The sequence below is a fragment of the Astyanax mexicanus genome, chromosome 1, assembly GCF_023375975.1.
Source record: "Astyanax mexicanus isolate ESR-SI-001 chromosome 1, AstMex3_surface, whole genome shotgun sequence".
In the NCBI taxonomy this organism is placed as follows: Eukaryota; Metazoa; Chordata; class Actinopteri; order Characiformes; family Acestrorhamphidae; genus Astyanax; species Astyanax mexicanus.
The window spans coordinates 79661096-79684968 of record NC_064408.1 but is presented as its reverse complement, the minus strand read 5'-3'; the positions used below and the strand labels follow the sequence as shown (position 1 = coordinate 79684968).

Below are 23873 nucleotides of genomic sequence, written 5' to 3'. Positions count from 1 at the left end.
TCAAGTTTCTTGTTAGAAGTTCGCCTAAGTAAATCATTTGTGTTGGAAACTTTACAAATTGTAATAGTTGAAAACTACTTGAGGCCAAGCCAACTACTCTGCACACCTGATGTTGTTTGCATATTCGGCGTATCCTTCCACCTCTCACTCACTATCAGTGTGTAGTCATTCTCTAAAAGGTGTCTTTTCTTGGAATTTATATGTATATATTTATATGTGTTTTATCGTAGTTAACTGCCTGGTCTCAGTTAATGACATATACATAACAGTCATAAATTCTCAGTTGCCAACTTAAATTCACAAAAGTATTGTGCTCCTTATGTTTGTTGGATTTATGATAAAATATGTGATTGACACAAGTTAATTGTTCTAGTTGATCTTAAAGGATAGTCAGCACGTTTTATAGAATCTAAATCAGGCCAACTAACAGAACAAATTGAATTTTTAAGTTGGTGAGTCTTAATAATAAAGTTTTTTATGCATATAAAAAAGATTATCTGAACTAAAGATTTCTAGATTTCTTTTTTCAAAACTTAAAAGTTTGAGTTCAGAAAACTCCAGAGAACTCGAACGTCCCAACTAAGCTTCCATAATATATTTGCACTGTAGTAAAATGCTTTCATTTTTAATGTGCATTTATGTACCATCCTTCTCCTTTACTTGCAGAAACAATGCTGTGCGTCGATCACCTGGCCAGTGTTTTTTAACCAGTCGGCCGCCGCCCCCCAGTGGGACGTTGAGGTACTGCAAGAGGGTCGCAGGTCAAAATGAATATATATTTATTTATTTTGCAAAGTAAAAATTCTTCCAATATATAGGTAATTCAGAAAATGTAAAGTAAGATGTAGCAGAAATTTATTCAATTTACAAAACATGTTTAGGTCGAGCTCGTTGATGGTTTCATGGAGTAAATTATTAATACAGTTTTTGGGACAAGAAAATAATGAAGCTGCAACATCTACAAGTGCAAGCATAAATTAAACCAAGAAAAAACAAGAAAAGCAAACATAAATTAAAATTAACAAATATAATAGGCTCCATGTTCACAGGAACCAAATAAAAGAAAGCAAATAAAATATGATTAAAGGTTTTGCGGTGCATACACACATATTTTAGGAATGCCAACATTATTAAAATATTGGAAAAACATGCAAAATAAAAAAAGCCTAAATCTAGAATTCCTATTAGAACCATTATGCTTTATTTTGACAAATTATACCAGAGGAAGTAACATAGAAACCAGATATTAATAGCAAGAATTCTTCTTTTGATTGCTAAGTAAATTAGTTGATAGTGGAAAACAAATAACATAATGGAGGGAAGGGGATAATGATTTGTATTTAATGAAAAACATGCTAACCTACAAAAAACTACAATTAAAAACTGAAAAAAAAAAATTTATAAAACAAAAAAAATATTTCTGACAAAATAGCGCCCAGTTTTTCAGTTATTATACACGTAATGTATGTATTTACTTTTTTCTGTACTCTTAGATATAGCTGCATTTTTTCTTCCTTAAGGAATTGTATAAGGGCTTTAAAATAAGACATATTATACCTGTATTGTCCTTAAAGCACAAATGTTAAACAAAAAAATATGTTAAAAAGTTTTGCGGCGGGTTACCCTGACACAGAGGACAGAATCACTTACATGCGCTTCAGATCCACGGCGGTGTGGGGGTGCTGGGGCTGACCCGCCTCTGTGACTCTGAGCTCGATTAGCGGTGTCTGAAACCCTCATTGTGTTGGTGTCGATTGGTGAGGTCTGGTATTCTGCGCGGGCTGGGATTGTTCAGTGTTCACTCTGAAGCCGCTGTTTGTGTTTTTGCACAGTTGAATATTGGAGATGGCCGATGCGCAGGACGACAAGCGGTACAAAGCTGAATATGCGAAGAGCGGGCGAGCCTCCTGTAAGAAATGCAAGGACAACATCGCTAAGGACTCTCTGAGGATGGCCATCATGGTGCAGGTACGGAGCGCTGCACGCCGTGCAGGAGGAGCCGGAGCCGGGGTTTAAACAGTGTCTGAAACACGGGTTTAAAACCCCGATTAGTGTAGTTAATTAATTATCCCGGGCCTGTCTCTGAACTCACCACATTCACCACAGGGCCAGCCAGACTCTCCGCCTCATTTAACGTCTTATTGAGAATGAATTTTATACCGTTCCACCTTAAACGTTGCCCGGTAACACTGTGGGCCCACAGGCGGCAGCGTGTAGCTGATACGCCATTTAAGGTGGAACCGAAAATCACAATAACAAGCATGAGAAAGAGGAACCAGCAGCTCGAGCTGTTCCAGGCCTGAGTCAGTCCCGCTGCATGAGGCGCTGCAACTGGCTGCCTATCAGCTAAATAAAGGGATGGATGTTTATTCTAGTTACTGCTTTAACACAAAAACACTCCTAATGGAAAATACATTTACAACATGTTACCAAAGTATTGTACACTCAGTCTCCTTCAGAAAAAGGATATTTGACCATACCATTTTTCATTTTAAATTATTTTACATTCACTGCTTTTAAGTTGTGTGTTTTATTTTATATTAAGTGTAGTTCCACAGGTTTAAAGCACTGCAAAGGAAACAAAGGAATTCAGAGATTTAGTGAGAACTTAACTACAGGAACTCTGCTTTGTGTACAGTGGGGGTGTACAGCTTTATAGCATGTTAACATACTGTAAAATACTGTATAACAGATCAACAGTGAGCCTACACAAGCCTGTATTTACTCTTGTTGTTAACTATTATCTTGAGCATTTATTTCTACATAAAGTTTTATTTATGTATTTAAAATACAAATGCATTTTCTGGTGCTTTGTTTGTTTATGATGGTAAGTTGTCTGTTTATGTCCAAATAATAAAGTGTTTGTAAGTGGTCATTTGTCTCAACTTCTTTGGTTGCAGAAGTGATGAATGAAATTAAGGTTTTTGTGTTTTACTCCACAGTCGCCCATGTTTGATGGAAAAGTTCCACACTGGCATCATTTCTCCTGCTTTTGGCATCGAGCTGCAGTGCAGGCGACCTCAGACATATCTGGCTTTACCGATCTCCGCTGGGAGGACCAGGAGAAGGTGAAAAAAGCGATTGAAGGTGGAGGCGCTCCTGGAGGTAATTGTATTTTATTATTTAGATAAATAAGACAAAGCACAATCTTACCAAACGAGCAGTATAACATGTTCAGTTAGTTAGAGGGTGTCATAGTAATTCGGGGAAAAAGAGGAGAATTTTGCTTGAACAGCAGTGTTTTTAACACCACACAAAAAGAGTGTTGATCAGCTCCATTTACTTTTAAGTCCACCACCTTCCATAGAAGAGAAGCTGCATCTCTGGTTGAAGATTCTAGATTTAGTACATTTAGCCAAACATTCTTGCTCAGAGAGATGTCTGTTATGAAGCTCCAGTAAAGCGTCACAGCACCTGATGTTTCTGTCCCATCTGAACCTTGTAACTGAGATTCCACTTTAAAAATGATCAGATCAGATGTATGAACATTTGGGAGGATGTTTTTTTAAATTCAGCTATACATACATATATATATATATATATATGTATATATATGTATATATACAGGAAAATAAACTCTCGGAAGTGGACATGGTCTGAATAAGTTGTATACTGGGCAGTGGTATAGATCATTGTTTCTGTATCTTTTAATTCTCTCAGCAAAAAGTGATCAGAAAGGAGCCGCTAAAGGAGAGAAGACGCTTAATGACTTTGCAGTGGAATATGCTAAATCCAACAGAAGCACCTGCAAGGGCTGCGATCAGAAAATTGAGAAGGTACATTACTGATGCCTTTATATATTATTGTTTTAGCAGGTCATGACTATATTTGAGTTTTCATTAATGTAACCCTGCTGAAATTAAGAATTGGTTAAAACATTTTTACGACTTTGCTATACTTCAGGATCAGATTCGTGTGTCAAAGAAAACAGTGGACCCCGAAAAGCCTCAGTTGGGCCTAATCGATCGCTGGTACCACACAAGTTGCTTTGTGAGCCGGCGTGAGGAGCTGGTCTTTAAACCTGAGTACAGTGCAGCTCAGCTTAAAGGCTTTGCTGCCCTACGAGCCGAGGACAAGGACGAGCTGAAGAAACGACTGCCTGCTGTTAAGACTGAAGGGTGAGTGTCAGCCTGTATACTAATCATAGTGTCTTATGCAAAATACAAATACACTTTAACAATTGTATTGTTGTTTTTGTAATGTAAAGTACAGTTCAGTTTTATTTGTATTGAAATCATTGCAGAAAAGTTGTTTTTTTTCTCTGCACAGTCACACTTTTCATTCAGTTTTTTTTCCAAAATATGATTGTATGCATATTATTTTAGTTCCCATGACTTTGCCTGTAACTTTTGTAAGCCCTATTATGCAGTGTAGCAAGCAGTTCAGTAACTGGGAATGACATATGTTCTGCTTGAATGTTAAAACGTTTTTAAGCCTAAACAAAATCATGAATCATGTTTGAGAAGTTATAGTTATTACAGGAAAAATTAACTGCCTCAGGATGTTTGTGTGTTTGTACCTCCACCCTAATCCTCTCCATCTCTGACACCTCTGAAGCACAGGAAGATTCCCTTGAAGGCTTCTCTGAAACTCTTCATCTTGTAGGCATAGAGGAACGGGTTGACAGCTGAGTTAGCATGGGAGAGGATGATGGCAGTGAGCAGCAAGGGCAGGGGCACAGGGCAGGTTGGGCACAGTAGCAGAAAGCAGTTGATCACATGCAGCGGGATCCAGCAGACAGTGAAGAGGAAGAGGACTAGGAAAAGTGAGGTGGCAGTCTTCATTTCTTTCTTAATATTTGCCGCTCCATCAGCTCCACCGCCTGCCACGCCTCGTTCTGCAGCGATTCTCCTGACCTGGTGCTTGACTGTGACAAAAATCTGCGCATAGATGAGAAACATGACCACTAGGGGCGTCAGCACGCAGGCGAAGAAGTTGAAGTAGACCATGTAGGTCATGTCCACCACCAGCACGAAGAAGCAGTAGCCTGAGTCGGGTGGGGTTTTGTGCCAGCCCATTATGGGCACCAAGCCAATGAGGAAGGCTAAAACCCAGGTGACCAGAATGACCAACAGTGCGTTGCGTGGCGTCATTAGGCTGTGGTAGCGAAAAGGCATGAAGATGGCCACATAACGCTCCACTGCCACAGCCAGCAAGCTGAATATGGAACTTTGGGTCAACATGATGAGCACAGACAGCATGAGCAGGCACAGGTACAGGTTGTTGCGCGGGATGCCAGTGTCTGTCAGGATGGCACAGGGAATGGCCAGTGCACCCACACACACGTCCGCCACTGCAAGAGATACCAAAAAGTAGTTGGTAACTGTGTGGAGCTTACGGTTGAGCCCGACCGCCGCACACACCAAGAGGTTGCCCACTGTGGAGAGGAAGGCAATGACCAGCTCAGCTGCCATGTAGGGAACATTTACAGACACCACTACATTAGCTGGAGTTGTGGCTACAGTTGAAAGAAGAGTTGAGTTTGTTTGTGGCCGTGGCTGAGTGGTGGCCGATGCAGTGATTGCGGTCGTTGCTCTAGTTGTGCCATACGTGATGGCCAGAAAGCTACTGTTTTGATAAGAAGTGATATTTGTAAAGTTTGTAAGGTTGGTAAGGTTCAGAATGGTGGTGTTTATGTAGAGCAGAGCCGGTGAAAACGTGGCATTTACAGCCGTCTCGTTCATTATTTGCTGTAAAAAAACACAACAGTATTTTAGACCACAAATTACAAACCTATAAAGTATTTTGTACTATATTCAGACTGCCAGCCTAAATCAAGTTTTAAGAATATCTAGGTTGTATCCAGCTTCATGTTTGCAAATTGGGTCCAAACCACATTTGAAGGAGATTTGGAATGTGGTCACAAATCTAATTTTTACTAGCAGGTTTGAACAATTGAATTTCATTTTGTCTTTTGCATTACTAACAATGCAACAAACCATGATTTTATACAGTCTATATTGACAGAAGAAATGGGATGGGTCTGTACGCCACAACAACATATGCAGATACATTTGTGTTGTTGGGACAAAAATGCGTTCTTCACACTTGCCAATTACAGTGAAATCAACAATTTGCCTGCAGTCTGAACACAACTTAACAGTTTGATTCCTTTAGATATGTTTCTTAATCCTGCTTCTGGCCACCCACAGCACTGCAATGTTTTCTAGAATTCCTTGATGCAACATACCTGATTCAGGTCATCAGCTGATTATCAAGCCCAACATGAGCTGTGTTGGGTGGAGGAATTTGAGAAACAGGATTAATGACTATGGCTCGGATCACAGGCATTGTATTCCCAATTAATATCCTCCAAATTCTGAGGTGTAAGGATGGGTAGCTTGTTGTAAATAACTCTAAAGGAATTGATTTTTTGAAAAATGTCTCAAGACCCTTACTAAAGAGTTTGACAATATGGCAGCATACTCACACTATACACTTTACATCACAGCACTGACCAATTGCATATTTCATGTGCTATGCAGCATATAGATGACTGTAAATTGTTAGAACACACAGTTTTTGATCATTTTCTAATTGGAATAAACACTTTTTTTTACTAGTTCTACATTTTCTGCTAGTACAGTAACAAAACTTCTTTTTAGATTTTTTTAAAATAAGAGATACACAGAGCTTGATCATGTTTAGAACCCTAGGAACCTTTTTTTAAATATATAAATAAAAGCTGTCTACAAGCTTTAAGGATGTCTCTAAAAATATTTCTCTACACATTTGTTAAAGATGCTTACATCTTACCTTGCAGTTCTTACATAAATAATTTAGAAAGTTGCATATACTTACTGAATTGCTGTCGTCTTGTTACAGAGATGCTGTTTTTCTTCTATGCCGTGCATTTCAGTTCCTTAAATCTGTCCTTCAGGAAAGCAGTGCTTTTTTTTATTAATACTTGTACATTACAGAAATTGTTTTAGCTAAACACCAGTCTCCTTCCTATAAGCTAAAAAATAAGCTTAATGTTTAATTTGTCTTCGACTGTTGGTAGGACATGGTTTTATAAGGCTTCTCTTATTCTGGGAGGGTCCTTTTTTCTTGTTTTTGGTTTCTTCCCCTAATGGATCATTGTTGACGTCCTCTGATGCCTATATGTTTATCCATTGTCAATAATTATGTCCCTGATGGCCAAAGGGGATTCAGAATGATGGTATGGTATTTCCCATAGGCTGTCCATCTGTACAAGTGATTCAATTAATTATCTCCGTTTTTGTGGCTCTTGGGTCTGGAGGGCATGTGCCAACAAGACCTTGCCTCAGGCTACCAGCAAGCTTCTAATGAGCCCCACTAATAAATGCCCACTGCGGTTATTTACGTGACCCGAGGTGGCATTAAAAGTTTTTACGTTCAAGTCGGATAGAAAGTTGGTTTAAACAATTTCACTCCAGCTTTAAGACTATATAAAGAATATGGCCTGTTATTAATTAAGATTATTAGTTATTACCAGGTACTAGAGGATTCTTTATCGCTAAGAACTATTTGCTGTTTTCCTTCTCAGGAAAAGAAAGGCGGACAGTGTGGATGGAGAAGGAGCCGCCAAAAAACAAAAGAAAGAGGCAGAGGAGGAGAAGCAGCTGCAGCAGCAGCTGAAGGTTAGATAGATATGTTTGATCATGAAGGAATACATGATTGTAGTTTGCATATTATCTGTGCTTTATTGTTACTATTACCTGTCTTGTTTGTCTCTAACAGGAACAGAGCCAGTTGGTTTGGGGAATTAAAGACAAGTTGAAGAAGTACTGTTCGACCAATGATATGAAGGAGCTTCTCATTGCTAATGACCAGGAAGTTCCCTCAGGAGAGTCCAATGTAAGAGCAGAGCACTGAAGTGCTGAAAAAGTGGTTATGCAGTTTAATGTTGACACACTGACAGTAGAATAAAGTCACGCATCCTGTTTTTAAAGCAGATTGAACAAATTACCTGTTTCAGTGTAGGTAGGGATATATTGATATGGACCAATGCTGATATTTAAATATTTGCGTATTTAAATATATGCAACGTGTTAACGACCTGGTTTAGCATTACAGAAAACAATATGTTCACATCTAAAAAAAATTGTGAGGTGCATAACATGTTTTATTCAGTTACTCAGGTACTAATACAAACCCATAAAAACGTGCATTACTGAATGCGTCATTTGAGTGTTAAAATTCCAAATGACTGGTTCGATGTCATGATTTTTCTTTATCAGCAGAGCTCTAACGAATCTGTGCAATTTTCAGGTGTTGGACCGTCTATCAGACTGCATGGCTTTTGGGGCCTTAAAGCCGTGTGAGACCTGCCAGGGTCAGATTGTGTTTAAGAGTGATGCCTACTACTGCACAGGAGACATCTCTGCTTGGACTAAATGTAACGTTAGGACTCAGACCCCCAACCGCAAGGACTGGGTGACTCCTAAGGTTTGTTTCACTGTAAAGTTTAAAACCTCTTTAGATGAACTAATGATTGTCTATACACTTGATTATACTATATTAGTCTTTAAATTGTATTTGAATTCAATTTGCACCTGTATGGACATGAAATATATGTTTATATAATTTCTGTTCTTCAGGAGTTCCATGAAGTTCCCTTTTTGAAGAAGTTTAAGTTTAAGCGCCAGGATCGACTTTTCCCCAAAGAGGCTCCAGCTCCTCCTGCAGTTCCTGCCTCCACTGCTACTACTGCTGCTGCAACCTCCAGCACCTCCAGAGCACCCATTGAGACTCCCACTGAAGTGCCTGCAGGTCAGATTCTCATTCAGAGCCTGACAACATCCTTGCTAATGTTAATTAGTTTACTGTTTGCTCAAAGCTTGTGCAGATGCTATCGAGTGCCAAGATTTTAGCTATAAATTATTTTATAGCTTTATAAATGTATTGGGTTCTCATCCTGTACCTAATGATGATTTTTCATTGCCTAAATATCTTTTCTATAAATAATTAAATGAACAAACATCATGTTTACTAATGTTAAACTTTTTGTTATATTGTCCTATACCTTCAGATAAGCCTCTGACTGGACTGAAGGTGCTGACTGTGGGAAAGCTGAGTAAGAATAAAGATGAGCTGAAGGCTGCAGTGGAGGAACTGGGAGGGAAGATTACTGGCACAGTCAATAAAGCTGTTTTCTGTCTCAGCACTAAGAGTGAGTTTAATATATTAAAAAGTGTGCACTGGTCCAGGGTATTTAAACCATAAATTATTCTTAAAGATCTGTTGTCTGTAAAATGGTTAAGCCTTTCTGCTCTTCAATCAGCAAACATTTGCTCCTTTTTTACACTGTATGCATATTCGTATTTTACACCCTAACCTATCCATAACCTCCAAACATCACAAACCCACAGTTAGCTGCTGTTTATTTTATGTATTTATTAAAATTAATTCTTTAAAAAAAAGCTATTTGTGGGGGGCTCCGAGTGGTCCAGCTAAGCGCTGCCATCCTGTCATGTATCCTGTCATTGGTTACCGGAGCCCTGAGAGAGCACAATAGGCCTTGCTCTCTCTGGGTGGGTAGATGGCGCTCTCCCCTCATCACTCCAAAGGGTGATGACGCGCAGCACAAGGCGCCTGTGAGCTTATGTATCAGAACTGAGTTGCTGCGCTTTCCTCCGAGAGTGCTGTGATGCTACTCTGTAATGCTGCATCAGCAGCATTTGGAAAAGAGGTGGTGGCTGACCTCATATGTATCAGAGGAGGCATGTGCTAGTCTTCACCCTCCTGGTGTTGGGGCATCACTAGTCATAGGGGGAGTCCTAATGAGTGTGTTGGGTAATTGGCCTTGTAAGTTGGGGAGATTGTTATTGCACAATATTAATTTGCATTTAAAGTTTCAGAATACTTTTGAGATGCACAATTAAGCATTTGTAAATATATGAAAATAATAATTACAGATAAATTTACAATACAAAGTGTTGTCATATTGTAAATTCTATGCTTATGTTGATGAGGAATCTCCCAGGACTGAGTGATTGGATAGGATCAGATAACACTGTCTGTGTGCCTCTGCTGTTTCAGAGGAGGTAGAAAAGATGAGTAAGAAGATGGAGGAGGTGAGAGACGCTGGGGTGCGGGTAGTGTCTGAAGATTTCCTCAGCGATATTAAGTCCTCAGGCAAAGCCCTGCAGGAGCTCATCTCCCTGCATGGTATCTCGCCCTGGGGAGCGGAGGTTAAATTGGAGGGTCCAGCTCCAGCCCCATCAGGAGCTTCTAAGTCAACTGGAGCCATGTCCTCAAAGAGCAGTGGGAGGAGCAACGAGGAAGAAGGTGAGGGGCATGTTTGGTTTACTTTTTTTTTTTATCCATTTAAATATAATCTAAGGATTTTAGCTAATCTGTGATGTGGCTGGAGGATATAGTTACACACTGGTGTAATGGAGACAATTAATAAAATAGTATTTCATACTTTATTTGTATGTTTGAAATAAAATAATATTTTATTTTTGAATATCATTAGAATGATTTAAATGTGACATTTTAATTGATGTATTATCCAAAAATCATTTACCTAAATGTCAACCCCTATATATTGCTCAAGCCTTGTTCTTGCTCTGTAAAACATAAAAAATGTTTTACAGGTAGTAGCAAGTCAAAGAAGATGAAGTTGACTGTTAAAGGTGGAGCTGCAGTCGACCCAGACTCAGGTTGGTTTATGTGTTTGATCATTTGTTAGTGTCTAACTGGAAGAAATAATTTGGATTAATGCCATGTACTGACTCAGGTTTGGGGAACTGCGCTCATGTTTTGGATCAGAATGGCAAGATCCACAGTGCTACTCTGGGTCTAGTGGACATTGTCAGAGGCACCAACTCTTACTACAAACTCCAGCTGCTGGAGGACGACGTCCAGAAACGGTGAGAGAGGATGGGGGGATCTCGTCTGCTTCTTCTCCCACTTTCTTGCCCAGTGTATTTATTTGATTATTTAACTTTTATTTTCCTTGAGCAGGTACTGGGTGTTCAGGTCATGGGGACGAGTGGGAACCACTATCGGTGGAAACAAACTGGATAAGTTTTATGACAAGAACTCTGCCATGGACAACTTCCGAAGCGTGTATGAAGAAAAGACAGGCAATTCATGGACCTCAAGTAGCTTCACTAAATACCCCAACAAATTTTACCCTCTTGAGATTGATTATGGGCAGGTACATACTTTTCCTTGTTTTTCTTCATGAATGTTCATTTCGCACTTGTATTTAAAGGTTGAATTCAATGCCAAACCTAGACTGTGTATGTGAAAATAACACTGATGTTGTATCCAAATAAGTTTCTGTGTGTTTTCCCGCAGGATGAGGAGGCAGTGAAGAAACTGGCCGCCAGCTCAGGCACCAAGTCTCAACTAGCTAAACCAATCCAAGAGCTCATCCGAATGATCTTTGATGTGGAGAGCATGAAGAAAGCCATGGTGGAGTTTGAGGTAAGATTTACATACAATCAGATAAAATATTACATTTACTTAATGATTTTACTAAATTGTCCTTATATTAATTATGTATGAGTAAAGTGTAAAATGAACTGGAGCTGCTTGTTCATCAGTGCATTTGTGTTTTGCGTGAAATGCCTATGTGCTGCGGCTATTTGCTATCTCGTACCATAGCCCCTCTGCCAGAGCATAGTTTTTTCCCTCAGTGTGTAAAAGCTTTTAGCTGGAGCAGTAATTAGTAGATTTTCTAAGCATCATTCCTTGAAATATACATGAACTCAGACTAAAAACGGTTAATCAGTTAGAGAACATAATTTAATTTCATTTACTATTCTAATTTTTTTTTTATTTCAATGACTTGAGAAATAATCCCAAAAAGAGAACAGTTCCACTTCTCCACTGCAGCATGCTGTGGGGGCTTCATACACATTTAGCCTACATTTGGCATTAAGCTTGGTGCCAGTAGGTTCATGTTTATCAGATCAGTGCATTTTTACACCCCTATTATGTTTTTTTGTGAGGCTATATGATACTGTGCAGCTTACTAAGGCTAGATAGGACAGTATTGGACGTGCTGTGAAAACTCTGTGCAAAGGTTCCAGAACTAATTATCTGTACATTTCCTCTAACAGATCGACCTGCAGAAAATGCCTTTGGGAAAACTGAGTAAGAGGCAAATCCAGAGTGCTTATTCTCTCCTCAGTGAAGTTCAGCAGGTCAGTGTGACGTCAGTGTTGTAATTATGGTAATTTTTCACAGTAATACATTAATTGTGCAATGTGTGTCTCTCCATCCATCCATTTATCTATCTGTCTACACCAGGCTGTTTCTGACAATGCTCCAGAGCCTATGATCCTGGACTTGTCCAACCGCTTCTACACTCTGATCCCACACGACTTCGGCATGAAGAAACCTCCCCTGTTAAGTAACTTGGACTACATCCAGGTAAGACTGGGACACCAGGCTATATTTCTCTAAGAGCGAGTCTCTGAAAGCACCTGAGGGTTTGATTGTGACTGGGACCCAGATTAAATTTCAATGGACTATGTTGTTCTGTAATTGTTTAGATGACGTACATTTGATATTGCTTTCAATACTGTTCACAATTCAGTATTCCTATAATGATTTTAATCAAATAAAAATTAAGAAAAAAAAGAATATTGAATCGATAGTGTTGCGTAGTTGTTCTTTCAGAGGTAGGCAGATGGCACAGTTAGCGGATATATTTGAGCTGGGTATCTGGTGCTTTTCCCCCTGCCTTCTGATGCTATATTGACAGCAGCTTAAAGAGAATCTGTGCCTGACTTCACATGTATCAGGGATACGTGCTTGTCCTCACCCTTGGAATGTTGAGAGTCATAGGGGAAGTTCTAGTGAATGGGTGCATTATGCCAGGTTCGCAACACACAGCTGTTTAAATTGTTAGTTAATGGGTACTACATGACTGGCTGTGCTGTAATTGCGAGTCGTGTTGTTGGGTCTTTCACAGTACACGACTGATCAGCAATACAGGGTCACAAATTCCACAGACTCACCTGGTAGCTCTTTAGAAACACGTTTTGGCACAAGAACACGGCAGAACTAAACCCACATGAGAAGTTGTGATGCCATGGCAGAGAATCTCTAGAGAAGAGAGTATGTGCTTGCAGTGAGTCCAAAATGAATGGGTTCATATGAAGCAATCGAGTAAAATCAGAGTTCATAAATGTCTGATCATCTTATACTGAAATATGTACTTATGTCTGCAACTTAGAACTAAATCATGTTTTAACTTTACAGATATCATTTTTGTGAGCTTTAACAATTCAGTAATAAGCCTTTTATATGTATTCTAGCTTTAACTTGCTCAGAATAGCAGAGGTTCATGTGTCTTTTTAGTCTAACACCTGTTTGCTGTGGAAAAAAATAAATATACAGGTACCCTTTATTTACTTTTTTTCTTTTGTAAAATACATTGCTTTACTCCTTCTAGAGTTTACGGTAATATAACAGGAAAGCAAAAGTGGCCATACTCTATATAAACAGCTCTGGTCATGCAGGAGATGCGTTCTGGACCTCTTGTTCTCTTTCTACATAGTTGCTGACTGGATCAGATATTTAGCATGCCAAATATTTGCCAGTTGTCAGTAACTCGTCAGCAAGCATCTTTCAAAAATTCACATGCAAGAGCTGAGAGAACCCCGATTTGCCTCAGAGCAGTTTATTTTTTTGGGCGGTGATCATTGGAAAACTGTCATCGACTGAAAAACTGTGCTAAAATTGGCTGAGTGAACCTGGCATGAATTGGCTCAGCTACATATGGGGAGAACACTGGGTACACATAAATAAAATACGTTTTCTGAAGATTAACGGACACACTGATGTAGGTTTTGCTTACCAGCACAAAAGTATTTGTTCAATAAGTTTGCAGACACTTATCATTTAATAGCTACAAATCTTTACTGTTATGAACACCATTAATATTATGTTATAATTTCTCATCAGACTAAAGTTCAGATGCTGGACAATCTTCTGGACATTGAAGTGGCCTACAGCCTGTTACGTGGAGGAGCTGAAGATAACAAAAAAGATCCTATTGACATTAACTATGAGAAACTCAAAACTAAGATTGAGGTGTGTTAAATGTTTTCTCTCCCTCTCTCTTTCTCTTTCTCTTCCTCTGTCTTTGCACAAATGTACAAATATACAGCCCTGCTGATTTTTATTGCATTTATTATTTACTATAATGCATACAGTAGTTATTTAAAATGGTTCCCTTTATTTCAGGTTCTTGATAACTCATCAGAAGAGGCTCAGCTGATCCACCAGTATGTAAAGAACACACATGCTTCAACTCATAATACTTACACACTCGAAGTTGAAGAGGTAAGTTTTCTTTTTTAAAAGGCATGTTTATGTAAATGTAGGGTGGTATTGTCATAAGTTGCCAGTTGGATGATCACCTCCCCATCATAGCAGAGAACTTAGTTCTACTGCTCCACAGCTCTGGGGAGTAGTGCCTCTGGCTCATGCCTGGTATTAGATATTGGGCCAAAATGTTTGTTTGTGTTTTAGAGAATCCTGTTCTATTGGCAGAATTTCTCAACAGTGATCACACAAGCTCTGTAATTAGATTTACACATCTATGTCTGCATTTGGATGCAACATACCTGAAGACGTTCAATAGAAGGCGTGTCCGCAAACTTTTGGACATCATAATCATAATATCAATAGATATTTGCTTAAAATACCATTGGACATGTATTTAGAGCTGCTTAGTATTTTAAACTGATATGTAATGTTTTGAAATCCAGTTTGTTAAAGTGACTCTCGAGTATTGAGCCGAAAAATGCATTTTTTTTTTTTTTTGCCCTTTTGCACTTTACAAAGTGCTCTAAAATGTATACAGTCGGATTTTTTTATACAATCTGATTTTCTCTGTCGTTTAGATCTTCAAGATTGATCGTGAGGGTGAATACCAACGCTATCGTCCCTTCAAAGAATTGCCCAATCGGCAGCTGCTGTGGCACGGCTCCCGCACCACCAATTATGCGGGTATCCTATCTCAGGGTCTGCGTATTGCTCCACCCGAGGCGCCAGTGGTATGTACCAAGATCCTGCAGTGCCACCTGCTGTTGTTTACCTTCAAGTACAGTTGCAAATAATGCTTTTTATTCTCCCTAAACATTTAATAGTGCCACATTTGGCACATTTGTTTCAGATTATTACTTACTGAACAGTACCCCAAACAAAATAAACCATAGATACAATTCTAATACTGTTAAGCTTCTTCTTTAGCAGTAGTAAGATTGAAAAGCTTGTTACAAACATATCGTCACAGGTGATTTACTGTTGTGTATATATATTTTTTTCTTCAGACAGGTTATATGTTTGGCAAAGGTGTGTACTTTGCTGACATGGTATCTAAGAGTGCCAATTACTGCCACACTTCCCAAGCTGATCCTGTAGGCCTCATTCTGTTAGGAGAGGTTGCTCTGGGCAATATGTAAGAGAAATCGTTTTCTTTAATATTGTCTGTGTATGGTTTTTTCTTGACTTGTTGTTTAATAATAAAATGCTGTGGGTCTTTCTCTTTTGAAGGCATGAACTGAAAAAAGCATCACACATCACAAAACTACCTAAAGGAAAGCACAGTGTGAAAGGTAAGGCCACTATTCAGATTGTGCATACACACATGCTATTTTTCCTGCAGTTTAAAAAAATCAAATATTATGAGCATAAATGTCATGAGCTTTTGCTAAAAGAATTTGCTGTTGTGTAAAATTTGCCATTTTGTAGGTTTGGGAAGGACTGCTCCAGATCAAGGTGCCACTGTCTCTCTGAAAGGAGTGGACATCCCACTGGGTAAAGGAGTCAACACAAACATTGATGACACAAGTCTGCTCTACAACGAGTATCCTTACTATTGTTTCAGTGTGGCCTTTTTTCTTCACAGATTAGTAACTATTGGAGAGGTTTCGATTTTTTTACCGATAGATGTATTTTAGATTTAGACAATAACAGATATGTTTGTGTTTATAAATCATGGTGCCAAAACATTTTAATTCTAATTGTGATTAATAGTATTGATTTTTGTAGTTCTGCATTGTATTACAAAATACTGTTTTTCATTTATTAGGTGCCACCTTGTTTCCCTTAACTTCACTTCTTTCAGGTATATTGTATACGATGTTGCTCAGGTGAATCTGAAATACCTGCTGAAGATTCGCTTTAATTACCAATCATCTCTCTGGTGAGAGACCTGGTACAGATCTGCCTTCTGATCACTGTTTGCTAAATGGAGCACAGAACCCAACACCAAGAAGCCACCGGAAATTCTGACCATTAATCCAGTTCTGTAGTTCATTTAAACAGGATTCTCTACTGCTTTAGCGTGAAGCAAATAACAAGATATTCCTTGTAAACCTCCCAATACAGCAGTTTGCTGTATTAGACTTGTCATTTCTGTTGACACAAAGTAATGTGAAATTTGGTGAAATGTCAGAAATTTGAGGGCCTTGTTTAACTTGCTTATGGCAATATATCTTCCTTGGATGCTACCGACAGTATTGGGTAGAACAGTCTTCCATTGGTTTTATTAGACCTTTTTTTAATACTTATGTGCAAACTGGCTTTAAATGGTTGGTCATTTAGAATTCTGGTAAGTGTCAACTGACATTTTCTTTACTGAAAACAGACAGAAAATACTGTATACAGTTTTGGACATTGATGGGTTCTTGTAACACAGTGTTGGTTGTTCATGAATGGAACACATTTACTAGGATTCCTAGTATTAGGACTGTTAGCATTGTTTTTCTTCATTTTTTGTTCTGTTTTAGTAAGACAAATAGTTAAAAAAAAGTCTACATTGTATAGACACTTTAAAATTGAAAATGCTGGGCTAAGCATAATTCAGTAAGTGACTCCACTCATCTAAAAATTGGTGTTTCCCTGTAAACACCGTTTTTCTAAGACACACGTTGGGAGATGGTCTATGTCTGTAAGTTCTCAACATTTGACAAAACAGATGCTTATTTGGTTGCTCTATTTTTTTCTTTGTTTTTTTTACCATGTTAAATCCTGAATAAAATCAGTGCTTTGGGATATTGTTTTGTTTTGTTTTGTTTGTTTTTTAAATAAGTAAGTTTTTAGTTCTACTATTTTTGTGATGTCTTCTGAAATAAGCAAAAATAGAACTGGGGACAAATTACTTTAATAATAAAAGTAAGAAGTAACACTTGATAATGCTCATAACTACAGTTTTTTTTACTTGCGAAAATGACTAAAGTTAACTGAGCTAATAAAGCATTGACTTTGTGTCTGTTTACATTAAAGCAAATTACACTTGGTTAAATTAGTGAGCGAAAGTTGTCCGAATAAATGCATAATTGGTTGATGTAATATACAGTGTGGGTTATTTGACCTTTTTAAAGTAGCATAATATACAGTGGTGTGAAAAAGCATATCCCCTACAGATTTATTTAGTTTTTTTGTCACTGATATTGTTTTGATTATCAAACAAACTCTAATATCAGACAAAGATAACCTGACTAAATATAAAAAGCATTTTAAAATAATTGTATTTATAAAAGGAAAAACAATCCAAACCAATGTATCTGTGTTTAAACCTAATAACTTTGTTGTGCTACTTTTGGCGGCAACAACTGCAATCAAGGTTTATCGATAACTGGCAACGAGTCTTTTACATCTTTGTGGAGGAATTTTGGTCCACTCTTCTTTTGCTTTTTTCTTTAGTTCACACACAGTGGAGGGTTTTCCAGCATGAGGTGGACTTGTTTGTTTGATTTGGATCATTGTCCTGCGGCAGAACCCAAGTACACCCGAGCTTGAGGACAGAAACTCCTTTAGGATTGTCTGGTAAACATCAGAATTCCTGGTTCCATCTATTACAGCAAGTTGTCCAGTCCCTCACACTGCCACCACCATGTTTTACGTTAAGTATGGTGATCTTTTTCTGAAATTATGTTTTTCTTTTTATGCCAGATGTAACAGGACACATACCTTCCAAAAAAAGTTCTACTTTTGTCACGTCAGTCAACAAAGAGTATTTACACAAAGTCCTGAGAATGTTTTTTGGCTAATGTGGGATGGGCCGTTGTGTTCTGTTTGGTCAACAGTGTTTTTGCCTTGGAACTTTCCCATGAATAAAGTGCTAGATTGGTTTGGATATTTTTTTTTTCTTTATAAATGAAATCATCTTTTAAAAAGTGTTTTTTTAATATTTACTCAGGTTATATTTGTCTGCTATTAAAGTTTGTTTGATTATCTGAAAAATGTAAGTATAACAAAAATGCAAATACAAAAGGTTTGGGAGATAGATAGATAGATAGATAGATAGATAGATAGATAGATAGATAGATAGATAGATAGATAGATAGATAGATAGATAGATAGATAGATAGATAGATAGATAGATAGATAGATAGATAGATAGATAGATAGATAGATAGATAGATAGATAGATAGATAGATAGATAGATAGATAGATAGGAACTGTATATAATAATAATAATACATTCTGTAAGGGTTTTTTTTTTTTTTTTTTTTTTTTTTTTAAACCTTTATTTTAAACTCGGAAGTACGTTGAGGGTGACCCTCATTTTCAATGTAGCCGAGCAAATACAATAGTGATTGAAAAAGCAAAATTAAAAGCAAATATTTAATATTTATGAAACAGAAGAATAAAACTGAAACTAAAAAATAAAACTATTTAGTAATAAGAATAAAATAAAAAAATATATATAATTAAAAATATATAATAACAGTATTACTGATAAAACATAATTAAAAAATATATATATATTAAAATAAAATAATTATAAGAAAGCAAATACAAAAACAAAAATAATAAAATAAATAAAAATAAATAAATATACAAATAAATAAATTATATAAAATAAATAAAAGTAATATAAATATATTTTTAAAAAAAGAGAACTAAAACATGAAGTAAAATAAATAATTAAGATTGAGTAAAACCGGTACAGGCTGTCTGAAGGTGGTTAGATATTAAAAGTTTAAAATGATTGAGTGACACCAGTGAGCTGAGTTTTAGTGTTTCCTGTAGTGAGTTCCAGCTCGCCGGTGCACTGTAGCTAAAAGCAGATTTTCCCAGTTCAGTAAAAACTCTCGGTACCTGGCAGCTGATCCAACCACTGGAGCGAGTCTGATAATTACTGTTATTAAAATTTATCAATGAAGTGATGTATTCTGGCATATGACCGGAGAGTGTTTTATAAATTAAAATTAACCAGTGCATTTCCCTTCGTGCAGCTAATGGAGGCCAACCAACTTTTCTGTACAGATCATAGTGATGAGTTCTATAAGGGTCGCCAGTGATGAACCTTAGAGCAGAGTGATATACTGGATCCAATAATTTGAGGGAACTGGCGGAGGCATATTTATAAATGACATCACCATAGTCTAGAACAGATAAAAGGGTTGCCTCAACAATTGTTTTCCTAGCGTGCATGGGGAAACAAGCTTTATTTCTATATAAATAACCCAGCTTCTGTCTACATTTACTGACTAGTTTATTAATGTGAGGTTTAAAAGTGAGTTTCTCATCCAGCCATATGCCGAGATATTTATATTCTGTAACTCTTTCAATGGTGGATCCTGCCAGGGTAGTAAAATTTACACAATTAACGTCACTATTAAGAGATCTGGAAAACAGCATTAACTTAGTTTTCTTAGCATTTAAAACTAGTTTGTGATTATTTAGCGCAATCTGAAGAGCATTAAAAGAGTTCTGTAGTTTTATTACTGCAGCATGTATAGAATCAGCTGAGCAATATAAGATTGTGTCATCTGCATAAAGGTGTATTTTGCAATCTAAGGAAGAAACAGAGGCAGCAATATCATTAATGTATATATTAAATAAAACTGGACCCAGAATGGTACCTTGGGGGACGCCCTTAGAAATAGCTTGGAAATCTGATTTATAATTATTGAATGCTGTGCATTGTTGTCTGTCTGTGAGGTAGTTTTAGGACCATTCAAGAGCTTTTGCATCAAAGCCAATCTTTTTTAGATTTCTTAAAAGAAGAGTGTGATCAACTGTATCAAAAGCTTTCGTTAAATCAATAAAAACAGCTGCACAGTGTTTCTTCCTGTCTAAGTCTGAATACAGATCATTTAAAACCAGTGTTACAGCAAAGATAGTGCTGTGTCCTTCTCTAAAACCAGACTGATAATTGGATAAAATAGAATTTTCATTAAGAAATGATTTCAGTTGGCTGTTCACTAGAGATTCCAAAATTTTTGCTAGACATGATAATTTTGAAATTGGCCTATAATTGTTCAACTCTGTTGCCTCACCACCTTTATGCAGAGGAATCACATGAGCTGTTTTCCAGACCCTGGGAATTCTGCAAGATAAAACTGAGAGATTAAAAATATATAAAATATAGTCTAAAATAACTGGAGCTGCAAGACGCAGGAAAAAGGGGTCCATCTCCAGTAGCTTTTCGTGGATTAATTTTCAGCAGGACATTAGCAACTATGTATGGAGAGAAGGGCTGGAGTGAGAAGAGACCATGGCTTTTAAAAACAATAGGGTTGAGATCAGTTTGATTTAATAATGGATTTGTATTAGTGTTATCAAATATGTGACCAGCTGCAGCAAAGTGAGAGTTAAAAACCTGACAGAGTTCCTTCTGATCTGAGATCAGCTGATCATCCACTAAAGCCCTGGTACGAAAGGGATTGGAGTTCTTTTTAAGGGAATTTACATTTTTCCAGAAGTTCTGGGGGTTTGTGGAGTTGGAGATTAAGCTAAGGTAGTATTCTGATTGAACTGGGTTGAACTGTAGACTGTATATAATAATATTACAGTCTGTAAGGGGGTTTGAACTGTAGGCTGTATATAATAATATTACAGTCTGTAAGGGGGGTTGAACTGTAGGCTGTATATAATAATAATAATAATAATACAGTCTGTAAGGGGGGTTGAACTGTAGGCTGTATATTATAATAATAATACAGTCTGTAAGGGGGGTTGAACTGTAGGCTGTATATTATAATAATATTACAGTCTGTAAGGGGGTTTGAACTGTAGGCTGTATATTATAATAATATTACAGTCTGTAAGGGGGGTTGAACTGTAGACTGTATATAATAATAATAATACTGTAAGGGGGGTTGAGCTGTAGGCTGTATATTATAATAATATTACAGTCTGTAAGGGGGTTTGAACTGTAGGCTGTATATTATAATAATATTACAGTCTGTAAGGGGGGTTGAACTGTAGGCTGTATATTATAATAATATTACAGTCTGTAAGGGGGGTTGAACTGTAGGCTGTATATTATAATAATATTACAGTCTGTAAGGGGGTTTGAACTGTAGGCTGTATATTATAATAATAATACAGTCTGTAAGGGGGGTTGAAATGTAGGCTGTATATTATAATAATATTACAGTCTGTAAGGGGGTTTGAACTGTAGGCTGTATATTATAATAATATTACAGTCTGTAAGGGGGGTTGAACTGTAGACTGTATATAATAATAATAATACTGTAAGGGGGGTTGAGCTGTAGGCTGTATATTATAATAATATTACAGTCTGTAAGGGGGTTTGAACTGTAGGCTGTATATTATAATAATATTACAGTCTGTAAGGGGGGTTGAACTGTAGGCTGTATATTATAATAATATTACAGTCTGTAAGGGGGTTTGAACTGTAGGCTGTATATTATAATAATATTACAGTCTGTAAGGGGGTTTGAACTGTAGGCTGTATATAATAATAATAATATTACAGCCTGTAAGGAGGTTTGAACTGTAGGCTGTATATTATAATAATATTACAGTCTGTAAGGGGGGTTGAACTGTAGGCTGTATATAATAATAATAATACAGTCTGTAAGGGGGTTTGAACTGTAGGCTGTATATAATAATAATAATACAGTCTGTAAGGGGGTTTGAACTGTAGGCTGTATATTATAATAATATTACAGTCTGTAAGGGGGTTTGAACTGTAGGCTGTATATAATAATATTACAGTCTGTAAGGGGGTTTGAACTGTAGGCTGTATATTATAATAATATTACAGTCTGTAAGGGGGGTTGAACTGTAGGCTGTATATAATAATAATAATACAGTCTGTAAGGGGGTTTGAACTGTAGGCTGTATATAATAATAATAATACAGTCTGTAAGGGGGTTTGAACTGTAGGCTGTATATTATAATAATATTACAGTCTGTAAGGGGGTTTGAACTGTAGGCTGTATATTATAATAATATTACAGTCTGTAAGGGGGTTTGAACTGTAGGCTGTATATTATAATAATATTACAGTCTGTAAGGGGGTTTGAACTGTAGGCTGTATATTATAATAATATTACAGTCTGTAAGGGGGTTTGAACTGTAGGCTGTATATTATAATAATATTACAGTCTGTAAGGGGGTTTGAACTGTAGGCTGTATATTATAATAATATTACAGTCTGTAAGGGGGTTTGAACTGTAGGCTGTATATTATAATAATATTACAGTCTGTAAGGGGGTTTGAACTGTAGGCTGTATATAATAATAATAATATTACAGCCTGTAAGGAGGTTTGAACTGTAGGCTGTATATTATAATAATATTACAGTCTGTAAGGGGGGTTGAACTGTAGGCTGTATATAATAATAATAATACAGTCTGTAAGGGGGTTTGAACTGTAGGCTGTATATAATAATAATAATACAGTCTGTAAGGGGGTTTGAACTGTAGGCTGTATATTATAATAATATTACAGTCTGTAAGGGGGTTTGAACTGTAGGCTGTATATTATAATAATATTACAGTCTGTAAGGGGGTTTGAACTGTAGGCTGTATATTATAATAATATTACAGTCTGTAAGGGGGTTTGAACTGTAGGCTGTATATAATAATAATATTACAGTCTGTAAGGGGGTTTGAACTGTAGGCTGTATATAATAATAATAATACAGTCTGTAAGGGGGTTTGAACTGTAGGCTGTATATTATAATAATATTACAGTCTGTAAGGGGGTTTGAACTGTAGGCTGTATATAATAATAATATTACAGTCTGTAAGGGGGTTTGAACTGTAGGCTGTATATTATAATAATATTACAGTCTGTAAGGGGGTTTGAACTGTAGGCTGTATATTATAATAATATTACAGTCTGTAAGGGGGGTTGAACTGTAGGCTGTATATAATAATAATATTACAGTCTGTAAGGGGGTTTTAACTGTAGGCTGTATATTATAATAATATTACAGTCTGTAAGGGGGTTTGAACTGTAGGCTGTATATAATAATATTACAGTCTGTAAGGGGGTTTGAACTGTAGGCTGTATATAATAATAATAATAATACAGTCTGTAAGGGGGTTTGAACTGTAGGCTGTATATAATAATAATATTACAGTCTGTAAGGGGGTTTGAACTGTAGGCTGTATATTATAATAATATTACAGTCTGTAAGGGGGTTTGAACTGTAGGCTGTATATTATAATAATATTACAGTCTGTAAGGGGGTTTGAACTGTAGGCTGTATATAATAATATTACAGTCTGTAAGGGGGTTTGAACTGTAGGCTGTATATAATAATATTACAGTCTGTAAGGGGGGTTGAACTGTAGGCTGTATATAATAATATTACAGTCTGTAAGGGGGTTTGAACTGTAGGCTGTATATAATAATATTACAGTCTGTAAGGGGGTTTGAACTGTAGGCTGTATATAATAATAATAATACAGTCTGTAAGGGGGTTTGAACTGTAGGCTGTATATAATAATAATATTACAGTCTGTAAGGGGGTTTGAACTGTAGGCTGTATATTATAATAATATTACAGTCTGTAAGGGGGTTTGAACTGTAGGCTGTATATAATAATATTACAGTCTGTAAGGGGGTTTGAACTGTAGGCTGTATATAATAATAATAATACAGTCTGTAAGGGGGTTTGAACTGTAGGCTGTATATTATAATAATATTACAGTCTGTAAGG

The 23873-nt window shown here is 36.9% G+C and overlaps 2 protein-coding genes across 2 annotated transcripts; one reads left to right on the top strand and one right to left on the bottom strand.

Moving 5' to 3' along the window:
* Nucleotides 1-1733: 1733 nt before the first annotated feature.
* On the top strand, nucleotides 1734-16992 carry parp1 (poly (ADP-ribose) polymerase 1). The gene is made up of 23 exons (XM_007253916.4): nucleotides 1734-1968; nucleotides 2943-3105; nucleotides 3661-3776; nucleotides 3904-4118; nucleotides 7511-7604; nucleotides 7705-7821; nucleotides 8236-8412; nucleotides 8565-8736; nucleotides 8996-9136; nucleotides 10006-10254; nucleotides 10566-10631; nucleotides 10709-10841; nucleotides 10936-11131; nucleotides 11275-11403; nucleotides 12042-12125; nucleotides 12232-12354; nucleotides 13894-14022; nucleotides 14176-14274; nucleotides 14838-14990; nucleotides 15267-15394; nucleotides 15490-15551; nucleotides 15688-15802; nucleotides 16064-16992. The coding sequence occupies exons 1-23, from the start codon at nucleotides 1846-1848 to the stop codon at nucleotides 16143-16145; spliced, it is 3066 nt and encodes a 1021-aa protein (XP_007253978.3). The 5' UTR covers nucleotides 1734-1845; the 3' UTR covers nucleotides 16146-16992.
* Nucleotides 4127-5548, bottom strand: LOC103022689 (adenosine receptor A2a-like). The gene is made up of 2 exons (XM_049465194.1): nucleotides 5494-5548; nucleotides 4127-5446 (listed from the first exon to the last, which is right to left on the bottom strand). The coding sequence occupies exons 1-2, from the start codon at nucleotides 5546-5548 to the stop codon at nucleotides 4527-4529; spliced, it is 975 nt and encodes a 324-aa protein (XP_049321151.1). The 3' UTR covers nucleotides 4127-4526.
* Nucleotides 16993-23873: the final 6881 nt, after the last annotated feature.